We start from the raw sequence: 12,017 nt of genomic DNA on the forward strand, positions 1-12,017 counted from the left end.
AAAAAATGGGACAGAAAGCCTGAGATATGCATAAGAAAGATCAATTCTTCATCCTGAGCTCAGGCAGCTTGAAAACATCCAGCCTGATGCAATAGGAGAAAGAGTAAGTTTATTTATTTATACTGTCTTTTCATCCTAATTGGCACATCCTGCCTCCATCTAGCTGTGCTGGTCCACTTATGGAAACACTGAGCCCAAGGTAACCTAGCAAGGTAACAAATCACCAGGCAGTGAAATATCAGAAATATCAACCGTTATAACTCCAATAAGCAAAGAAGCAAGAAGACACCTATCCTTCATAAATTCTAAACAAAAAGAAGGGAGCAAAGCAAGCAGCACAATGACTTTGGATTTTAAATCTCATTTAGAGCTCGTGTAGGCTTCTCCCCCCTCCCCTGCCCTATGAATGCCTTTAGCATCCATGCAAAACCTTGTCCTTGAGGTGCTGCCCCTCGGACATGTACACAGTGACCCTGCCTATCAGGTTGGAGACCTAAACAGCTCGGCTGTATTCTTTAATAAAAATATAAATTTGCCTTTTCAAAAAACCCAAAAGCTTCCTGCTTGCTGTGAACAAGGTCTCTTTATTGAGAGATTTACTTTTAATTTTGAACAGCTTCACAGCATTATCCTTAGGGGGAAAAAAAAAAAAAAAAAGAGCCTGGAGATTTTTTGAGCTATTCAGTCAACTGCCTGGTAAGAGTTTCCCATTGAAATTAGCTTCTCCTAGCAGCATCGCATGAGAATTGCCAGTATGCATCTCTTCCACAAGTCATTTCACATTTTTAAAAGATGGCAAAGTGCTGATTTCATTTGAAAACAGAAAGCCACAAAAGTCACCACGGCTGGTGGAGACTCCTAATATCAGCATTTCCCAGTGCTCATTGTGCTAAGGGTGCTGGCTCAAAATTTCAACAGCTCAGTGTTCCATCCTTTGCTTTTTAAATTTCTTTTTAATCTTATATAGGAAAAGAGTGGCGATTCCCATTTCAAAAATCTCAAAAAAATTATTATACTAAACATGTAGAATAGCAAGTTGAATTTACCATTCAAAATTCTTAAACTGTCATAACACTGAAGTATTTCATTAGGAGATTTTTACTTAGTTCAAAGCCTGAAATTTAGCTGCTCTCTCTAAAAAAAAAAAAAAGAATAAAGAAAGAAAAAAATTTTTAAAAATGCAAGCTATAAAAACCAAGACCTTTTCAAAAGAAGGAAAAATATTTTCTGAAATGCTTTTTGATCCTACTTTGAATGGCAAAAGCTTATTTTCATTTAAATATTCTTCTACAGTATTGGAAACTGAAAAGAGTTTCTAAACAAAGGGGGAAAGTAAACTGCCTCATTTCATTATCTCCAGGAGTAAACGGCAAAAGCAAACAAAAAACCACCTGTGCCTTTCAACTGCACCTTTTATGTTATTGCAACACGTTTCTTCAATTTTGTGTTGAATATACCAATAACTGATTTCCCATTGCTTTCCTTCCGTCTCCAAATGCATACCTGCTATAGGGGCTGGCACCAATGCAAGCAAACACAAATATTCGGATTTCTGATTTTGACATCAAAAACTGTGTTCTAAACTTTCTGTGTATTTTCTTCAGATTACATGGTTGCATATTTGGAAGGTCAGTTTGAGACTGCTGTTAAGAGGCAGGATTTCCTGGTCCCTTGCATGCTTATCATCCCTACTGAATTTAGCTCAAAGATGCACCTCTTGCAAACAATTCAGCAATTTCCCCAGATGACCCAAAAGCACTACTATCTAAAGAAACACATTAACAACAATTTTTTTCCTATCAAATGTTGGAAAGCACAAGCAGAGATAGCAAAACCAATAAAGACATTTACAGGTTTTCAGTGTTGGTAGCTTCATTTTTATTAGCAAAACAGGGAAACAGCGTTATTAAAGGAGGAGCTTGGCTTTAATCTGATTTTAAAAATTACTGCAAAGAAACCAAGGTAGCTTTATATTAGTGTAAAAGAAAGGTGCAAGAGCAAAACCAAGCCTGCGGCAGTGCTCTATCATGACATGATTTCTTTATAGTGAAATATAGTGAAAGAAAATGAGTGGCACAAGAATTTTAATGCACCCCAGACATACATTTACACTGATTAAACTGATCAGTACTTGTAAAACCCAAGGGTCCAACTTTACAAACCCTTACTCAAGCAAACAGTTTCACTGAAATCAATGGGATTATTTGCATATGTAAGAACTATTTATCTGCGTTGAGATCTGTAGGTTTAGGCCACACATTTCTATTTAGATCTTCTATGTAGCAGAACACACAAAGTCGTATGAAGAACAGAACACCGGCACCTCGGAGTTAATTTTCATTTGTACCAGTAGTTTTCTCGAGCCTTCTGAAGCATTTGATAGACTGGGCATGTTTCAAAATCGGTAATGTTGGCAAAAATACAAATTTCCTGATGTGAAGAACTGCTACTCATGGATAATAAACAAAATCAATTCTTATTTGCATATTCAATCAGATTTTGGTTTGCATACTAAAGCATAAGATGGTAAAATTTTCACACGGTAGATGGATCCCACTCACTTATTCATGCATATATGCATCCACTAATCCTCACACATGCCAAAATCAGTCAGAAATACTCTCTTTGCTAGGCATTCATAGAACAAAAACACTGTCCCTGCTGCTGTTCTCAGTCATCTCTTTTCGTATAGCATATGACAGCATTCTCCCACAGCTTTCTCCCAAGACTCTGTAATAGCCCCTGTTCTCCATTAGTCATCTTTTCACTAGGCAAAGCAATAGTTTGAATTTTTGAATCATAATTTAAAAGGGATGCTGTCAACTGTATGTGTAAAGAACAAAAACCACTGGACCAGATTTTCAAAAGGAGCTTCACCGTGGACTTGACAATTTTGCTTGCAACTGTCACTACAAAATTGAATGTATCTCTCACTGTTGATATTGAAGTGTCCTGGACTACAACTAAAATTTGTAGATTTAGACTATGCATAACTATTTTTTACATGCATCTACTAGGAAACCAAATTCAAAATATTTATATAGTCCAGTACTATCAAAATATACAATAATAATATTGTCCCATACACCGTAAGTCTAACGATAAATTATAACCCTGTAAGATATGCTCTAAGGTACTGAATGCCTGCAACATCTGTGGGGTTTGAAGGCAATCAACGCTGTGAGCGATAAGATAACAGGTTTGATGGCCTTGTAGCCAGTCTGACAGTCTGGATATCTAATTTGCATATAGAGGAGTGTCATATTCAAAGCTGTATAATTTTGTGCATTAAATTAAAAATTCAACTGGAACTCTGGGATTGAAACCCTAGCTACCTGCAAACAAGAAATGTTTTCATGTAATTAAAGAAAAAAATCATACAAATTATCATTAAAACTAAATGGCAATCTGCTACAGCAGCCTTTACTAGGTCAAGCACAGGGGACTGAAAAAACTAGAACCGCCTAGGGTATCTGAAATAATCGGGTATAAACAGAAATAGTATTTCACTCACCCAGATGAGCGAAACGGAAAAATCAGCCGGCATGAAGATGAAAGCTCATATAGGATTTCTAAAGTAAGCTCTGATCAACTGAAACGCTGTTAGCAGCAGGTTAAGGAGGTATTTATTTAACAACGGGATGGAATCTAATTGACTTTGCAGGAACAGAGAGAGCAGCCAGGCAAGCGAGCACCAACGCTCTCCTCTTTTTGAATCTAATTACGCAGCCCCTTTTGGAAGGGGGCAGAAGCACAATCCTGTGCTCCCCAAGTGCATATTTTGCCCTCTGTAAACACCAAGGGTGTATTCCTGTCCCTGTGCAGGGTCTCCACTACCAAAGGCCTAGCCGCTGGTGGCCCTGGCTCTGTCCCCTCGCATCGCCCAGGGCAGCTGTGCTCTTCTGCTTCGGTAGAATGCCTCCCAGCGTCCTCGCAGCATGCTGCAGCAGAGCTCTGCTCCCAGCTACAGAAGTCAAACCCTTCTTTGCTTTTTTAGCTCTAAAGAATTTAAACTATTCATATAAATAAGCAGAAAATAAGGGTTTGACCCAGTTACACATCTTAGGGCTCCTTGCACTCATTTGCTAATGCTAAATGTAATGGAAATCACAGCTTCCCTAAAAATCTGACAGAAGAGAAAGGACGAGATTTTCTGTTTAGATTCCTACCTGCTTGGTTAGTTGTCACAGTGACTGACACAGCTTGGTCCTGGCTGGGATTTTGCTTGGACACTCCATTCACCGCCCAGACTTCAAAGGTGTAGTTAGTGTGTGCCAGGAGGTCAGTAATAGAGACTTTGGTGGTTTTCAAGCCGCTCTGCTGGGGGCTGAAGTGCACCCCGCTGCCACAGGACCGACAGCGGCTGAGGTCGCCGGCACCACACCGCTTGCATACCACATTGTAGGAGATGTCTTCCCGACCACCTTTATTCTGGGGGGCGCTCCACTCCAAGTTCACCGATGTCTCATTGACATTGGAAATCAGGTTCTGGGGAGCAGATGGGGGGCCTAGAAGGAAAAAGGCCACATGCATTTAGTAACTGGAAAAACCTTACATGGTATCGTGAGACTTGAGTCCTGGGAGATACTGAGCATGTGCAATTCCCAATTAAGTCAAAAGCAGTGGAGACCACACAGAATTTTACTTCTCTGTGTTCTTAATGAAGGTCAAAAGTTAACTGGTAATTCAAACTCTGATCTCTTCATCTGATGAATTAACAGTATTTTCCAGCTCTAAATGAACCTGAAAGCCCAGTACTGCAATTAAACAAGACTGGGGTTTTTTCACTTTCACTGTTTATACTCATTATGAAAAAGTTAAAATATATATTTTGCATTCATTTTTCCATGATCTCCAGAGCAAAGCATCAAATGCACAAACTCCTGCTTCACTTGAGACTTTTAAGGTTCCCTATCACCTACAGGCAGACGGTCACTGAAATTGTTGATCTCCCGATATTTTTTCCTTAATAATAGAAGTGCAGTATTATCCAGACAAATTGACATCAGATCACATTCACTGAACACTGAAGCCCATCAAGCAGGGAGCTGGACATGACACTTTGGGATACAGAGGAAGGAGATTTGAGTAGAAAGTTGGACACGGAACTAAGGGTTTGAAGGAGGAAGAATAAAGGTTACAATAGGAGAGTGCTGGAGAATGTGGAAGAATTGGGGAGGAAAATACGATGAGCAGCTGAAAGAAGAGCTGATACAAGAAAACTGTTCAGGAACAAGAGACCATACAGGAAGCTTGGAAATAAGACTGAATCGGAGACACAAGGTCAGCTCTTGCACCACCAAGACAGAACACTAAGACTCATAAACATGCTGCCAAACAGCTCCCAGCTGGTTCCAGCACAGGGACTATGGGAATTGGGGACAGAGCCGAAGGCAGGCTGAGTGAGGACCTCCCTGGGCAGCAGAGGGGCAGCACTGGGCACAGGGAAAGGGCAGCAGGAGCAGAGCAGAGCCCACCAGAGGCAGCTCCTCCCAGCACCTTCAGCAACCTGCTGGGACTGTAATGGTTGGTTCTGCCCAACCGGGAGAATTGCCTCCAGCAGTGTCTTGCCTCGCTCTGTAACCAACACACGGGCAGAAATCTTATTTATATGCTTAAATCCCCACAGGGCGAAAACCAATAAACACATTGAAAATGCAGAAGAGTTAATCTTGTGACTCTTAATCTGATTTCAATACAGTTGAGGTGAGAGACACTTTTTTGTATCCTTAAATTTACCTAGAATGATTCAGAGCAACCCCATGAAACAGATGGGTATTTTATATATCACAAAAAGCTTCAGTGATCATCAAAAGGCAGCCTCTTCTGGGGTGGAGCACAAGGGCACTCGGACTATGCAAGCAATACTTTGGGACAGGACATAAGGCAAATACTGTGTCGAACAGAAGTGAAACACAGAGTGAGAACGAAGCTTGCAAAATGTAATGATCCAAACCGTCATATAGTAAGAACACCAGTTTTTATAATTACTCACAGCTTTAAATACAAATATTATTACCAGAAAAATACTAGAAATATTTTTGCAGAAAGTCACAATTTCAATTTTTATTCAAGACACAGGAGAGCATATGAAAGCTGCTTAAATTTTTTATTAAAATATATTTGATGGTTGGAATTCAAAAAAAGTTTAACCAGATCTCCTGGTAGAAAAGGAAGGGAAAAAGAAAGTTCTGGCAAGTTTCATTCCAGGTTTTCCACTCCTGTTACTTGTCAAATGTTATCAAACTGGAAAAATTTCATCCATCACCAATAGTTTCATTAAGTCCATAAATAAATCAATCATAATCTCTCATATGCCAAATGTACAAAACCAGCCATCAGGCTAAAATGATTAAGCCATTAAGAGGTGACTATGGCGAAGATTAATTCTCAATTCATCAGGTGCATCTAAAAGGAAGCCTGAGACCTGAGCACACTATGAAGGACAAGTTTTTGAGGGCTGCACCATGTCATTGGGTCTGTGCTTGAAGCCGCCAGGATATAACACATGTTCAGCAGGAGACAGGACTTTTATTTTAGAAGAGGCAGGCAGGTTAAGAAAAGTCTTAAATTACATAGAGGTCAAACGTATCTACTTATTTTCAGTACCTAAATAAAAGGCCTCTGCTGCAAGAGTAGCTCAGCAAGGATTGTTTCTCTATGCTCACTTCAGAAATACAAAATTAATATATTCATTTTGAAAAGAGGGAAACCCTCCCTTCCTGCCAAACCTTTGAAACAGTCTCTGAGTTAATCGACGCTGACAGGTAGAATTACTGCAAGAAGAAGAGAAAGCTCGGGCCAGCCCCTGCAACAGGGAGCCCTCCTGCCTGCTGCACCACCGGGCTGCCATTCATGACTTTTATTTACACACTGGCAACATTTAGGACTCCTAAGGATAAAACCCTTTCGCTCAAAGATCAGTTACCAAACACAGTAAGAGATGTTTCCTGCTCCAAAAATCCTTGGAAACTAGCAGAGAAAAGAAAAGGGAAAGAAACTGGTTTTAATCTCTGTTCATCACGTGGAAACTGAGGTAGAGAGAGATGTGGTGAGGATACAACACAGATCTGGGCATCAGCCACAACTTTGCCAGGTCTCAGCCCAGTGCCTCTGTCCTGTAACCAGTTCTCCTCCCAAAAGCTGGGTTTGGCAGCTCCCCTGAGCAGGAGAAAGCAGTCTCTGCTTAGCCTGCAAATACACGAGCCTCCTTTTCAAAAATAAACTCTGAGTGCAATGAGGTGGAAGACCCTCCTGAAATCATGAACTCGAGTGGCAGCACAGGAACTGATGAGCAGGAACTGATCTAAACCCCATCTACTCCAAAACTCCCCAGACTGCATCACACCAGGGCTCTCTCTCTTCAGGGCAGGCAGATGCACAGCGTGACATTTGTCCCTCCTCACCATCAAGGAGGCAGGACAAGCAACAGCCTCTGGAGGAAACCAGCAGCCTCAAGAGACTGCAAGCCCAAGACCACACTGTGCAGTGAAGGTCTGACCTGGCCAGAGCGGCTGCCAGAGCCGGTGGGAGCTGAGGCCATCCGTCCTCCCAGAGGCAGCAGCAAGCCCTGAACAGAAACTGCTCCTGTGGGAACAGCAAGAGCTTTGCAGCAAGAAAAAGCAAAAGGCGTTTTCTTGCAGAGTGTTCACTTACTGCAGTCTCACAAGCGAGAGCACCGCTTCAGAGCACAGCCAGGAGAGCTGAGATAAGATGGTGCCAGTGCAAACCTCCCCTCCCTGAGCAACACACAAGTCTGCCAGGGCTGCCCTCATTTTAGGGTGATATTAATGAAACAAAGGAACCACACAAGGAAGGTTCACACTGCCACAGTTACGGTCTGATAGAGGTGCCTTTTAGCTCAGATACATCAGCCAGTTTGGGGTTAAACTCAGACTTACTCTGATGTCCATTAAGATATTTTCCAAGGCTCTAGGTCCAGTTTCACATGGGAAAATGTGCCAGAATGAATCAAGCTCCTCAGAAGCAAGAAGTCAGTAATTAGTATGTGGGACAGGGCATTGCAGTGTCTAAACAGAGACGCAATGAAGTGGAAAACCAGGGAAGCAGATGCTTGCAGGTCACAGAGATGAGTGCACCACCTCCAGCATGAAAAGGAAGATGAGGGGGAGTCTCCAAATGGTGGGCTGACATTACAGTGAGGAGAAAAGCAATTTCTTTTCTTTCTGGAGCATAGTCATCAATAGAGCTGTTGGCACTGGGAGTGGGGAAGCATTTCAGATTGATGGGCCTGGTTTCAGATGTTGAAACACAGGGCGTATCTCCTCCTTCAATGGTGATCAGGATTTGCTTTGTTTCTGACAACAGAGCCACTGCCGATAGATAAGATGAAAATCCTTTCAGCGCTGTGGCAGGCTGGAAGTGCCAGCATTGTTTCAAGATGAACCCAGCTAGCAGGATCCAACAGCATCCTGCTGGCCAGACCAGCACCCTCACACAAACCCTCTGCCCTGATGCAGAAAAATGGAGCTACGGGACAGAGGAGAGGAGAGACAAGGAGCTGCGCCATTGAAACGGGTGCCAACGTCTGTGATTTTGTCCCGAACCCCATGATTTACAGCATTTTTTTAAAAAAAAATTCCTGCTGATAGAAGCATGCTATTGCATGAGCCATTTGGCAGTCTGGAAGCATGGAGCTAATAGTGCCACACAGCCCAGAAGAGCTTTAAAATGTGACAGTCCCTACAGAAGTTAAAAAAATAAAAAAAATAATAAAAAAAAAAAAACACAAACGCTAGACATTTTTATTTTGTAAGACAATTAATTTTTAAAGTTCATTTTATGATGTTAGGAAGCCAAGTGCTCCTGCTTTCCTTACCCAAGACAACAGAACCCGAGAGATGGATCTGCAGAGCTGCTCACATGTCTCCCATCGGGGGACAGCAAAAAGGACGCGATTTGATCATGGGGCCTGATAGCCAGATCCCTCACCCAGCCTATTTGCCAGCACTGTGAGCAGACATGGGGGACTCCTCTGTGGGAACACACGGAACGGAAGTTTTTAATTTTATTCCTTCCTGGGGCTCCATAAATCTTGCTTCACAATAAACCCATCAAAATCAACTGAGCCATGAAGCAAATGGAAAGGCCCTGGGTGGAGCAGTTCATTGTGTGTGTCAGGGCTGAGGAAAACACTGAAGAGTCTGTTTGGAAACAAATAATCTTTGTCAAGCTAATCTTGATATCTTCCTCAACCCTCCTATTAGATTTACTTAAATGTATTGGGCAATACAGACTGTTTGGCTTTCTCTTGCTGCAATAAGCTGTAGCCATTATATCTGTCTATTTCACCCATAGACAGACAGATGTGTCTTAAGGACAATGTTATATCCTATGTCAAATGAATATTCAGGAACATTAGAGCTTTTAAGGGGTTAATAGCATAAGCATTACTTGTATCAAAAGGACGATGTATTTTAGCACTCTCACCACAATCTCAGGCTGCATTTTAACTTCTCATGCATCAATATTTCTCTCTTGCCCTTCCTACCAAATCCCTCTCCAGCCAAAAGCCTCCTGCACACTACTGCAAGTCTCATACAAGGCTTGATGAAAACCATGACAATGGCACATATCAACACCTGATGGGCTCCCTTCTGCCTTCCAGACCACAGGACATCTCTGCGTGCTACATTACCTATGTGTCAGCTCTCTGTGGATTATAGGTCTCCATGGGCATAGTTAAGGAGCCTCTGTGATACTTAACAAGGATCAAGTCTGGTCTGAGCACTGAAGTGAGTCACATACAGCTTCCACAGTGAAGACCTGTAATGAACTCGCTATCCAGGACTGAACTAGCACCTGTGGGGTGCAAATGGTAAGGGGCCACGGCTGCGAAGCAAAGCAGGCTGCAGACTAACACTGGGCATAACAACAATTCATCAGCAAACTGTTTAATCACAAGGAAAATAGTATTTTGCACTTTAATCAGCTACCCTACACACTGAGGGACCATCAGAGGTTGTTGGCTCAAAGTTTGCCTGTTGGTCAGATAACATCCTGCTGAGGAACTCATCCCAAAGCCCCTTTCTTCCTGCTGCCAAAGGGGAACAGTACAACTGCAGCAGGTTCAACCTAGTGGAACTGGCAAAATCACTCCTCCAAGGAAAAAGGAAGTCTATCCTGAAGGAAATGGACAATTCCAAAGGCAAACAGCACAAAGACCATTAGCTGCAGCTGAGTGAATATTCCTGCTGCCCTCAGGGATTGGTCACACCCAGCCCTTCATGCATGCCAAAGGGAAAGGACAGACACCAGGATGCTCGGCATGCACAAGGACGGGGTCTAGCCAGGCTGCACTAGGACTGCAAGTTCAGCACTGCCACCAAGCCACAAGTCCAAAGGCGAGCACCTCTCCCTTGACAAACTCCATCTACTACAAACCGCCATCAAAGGGCACGCTGTAGCTGGGCTCCCGGAGCTGGAGGGACTCCAGTGAGATAGGCAGACAGGTACGATTTGTCAGGCATGCAGACAGACCAAGTCTGCCTACCCTTTCTCCCTACAGCTGTAAACCTAACCAAGCTACACAACTGAAAAATATCTCTGGAAACTAACCCTGGGATCTGAGTGTAGAACTGTAAGTGCACTGTGCTGGGGAACTGTATTTAAATGGTTATGACAAAGGTTTTAATATCCCTGGTTTTACATCTTCCTTTTTTATTACTGTTCTGCCCAGCAAGGTGCTTCCCTGAAAGTCTCTGTGGGTGTATGCAGTAAATTCAATTACAGTTTTCTACAACTGGACCAGACAGACTTGTTTGACATGAAGAATACTGTCTTCACTAAACCAGTTAATTTAGTTCAGCAACAGTGTATGGTTAGGAGGCGTGGATTAAAGGACAGTGAAAGGAGAAGAGATAGAAATGGTTCCCGACAAAACAGCTCCTGAGTGACTTTGTTGTCCCATAAAATGACAAAAAATAAGGAAGACCTTGCAGCTTGGTTCTCTGCTGCCCCAGGTTGATAGTATGCCAGAATCCCACTTTTAGACATCTAGCAGCTCCACATTTTGGGCAAACAGATTTTGTTCACCAAAGCTATAAGCAAGTAAAAACATTCTTTTTTCCTTTTCTCAACTATCCTGTGGACAAAGCACTAAAGATAAAGTTCTGGGCTTTGGTTTGGCCAATTTTATCAGACCTGAGTGGCCATTATATACTATTTTTCTTAGGCCGAAAACCAAACAAAACCACCACAAAAGAAATCAACAAGCACCTCAGCACGCGGTTCTGACACTTAACAGCTTTGAAGTGAATTTAGCACTTATAAGAAACCCACTCTGATGGCACCCAAAATAAAGCACTCTCTAGCCACGAACAATCACCTGCCTGCACTCGTCTGTCACAGCCTGTTCCCTGGCAGATGGCTCCTTACCAGGAGCTCCATTTTTTGTGCCAGCTTAGTCCTCAGCCATTAACAGTAGTAGGGGATTATTTTGGCAGCAACATTACCCATTAAGGACTAAACTGATATTATTGGTATTTGGACTGTAACCACATCTGTTTACTACTAACCTATGGTATGTTAATTTATTACCTTGAAAGATCTGCCTGTGGGAGGAGATCTATTAAAACCGCAAGCTGAAACCCACACTCTCCATGGAGTGCTAATATATACCCTCAAGAAGGCAAGCCTTCATTATGAGCATCCTGTCAGTCACCAGATCAGTGCATTATAAACGTACCCTCCTTTAAAAGAAAGATGCTTTCAAAAGATATGTATGTGACTAAGTAACAAGCAGGATGAAGCATTTGAGCCCCGGAAGGAGAAAATGATTAAAAAAATAATTTACTCAGTCTATGTGTGCACGTGTGTAAAAGCACATTTCTCTATCAGGTAACGGATGTCTCCACAGCCAGGGCAATGGAGAATTATTTTCAAGTGGGTTGTCACCCTGCATTTGGTCTGCATTTGCCTGACAGCGTGAAATCAGAAGGAAGCTTCATTGGCAATTCCCACCAGACATCAGAAAACCTCAAGCATGTAGAAAAGAC

At 42.4% G+C, this 12,017-nt stretch overlaps 1 protein-coding gene across 1 annotated transcript in view; it reads right to left on the reverse strand.

Annotated features, from left to right (window-relative positions):
* The window catches only part of EPHA4 (EPH receptor A4), a 103,058-nt gene that overhangs the window by 38,597 nt on the left and 52,444 nt on the right, over positions 1-12,017 (reverse strand). The window contains exon 5 of the mRNA XM_086468450.1: positions 4,170-4,508. Coding sequence (XP_086324576.1) covers positions 4,170-4,508 — 339 coding nt within the window. The remainder of the gene's footprint in view (positions 1-4,169; positions 4,509-12,017) is intronic.

Source organism: Leptosomus discolor, chromosome 7 (genome assembly GCF_034619465.1).
Source record: "Leptosomus discolor isolate bLepDis1 chromosome 7, bLepDis1.hap2, whole genome shotgun sequence".
Classification (NCBI taxonomy): domain Eukaryota; kingdom Metazoa; phylum Chordata; class Aves; order Leptosomiformes; family Leptosomidae; genus Leptosomus; species Leptosomus discolor.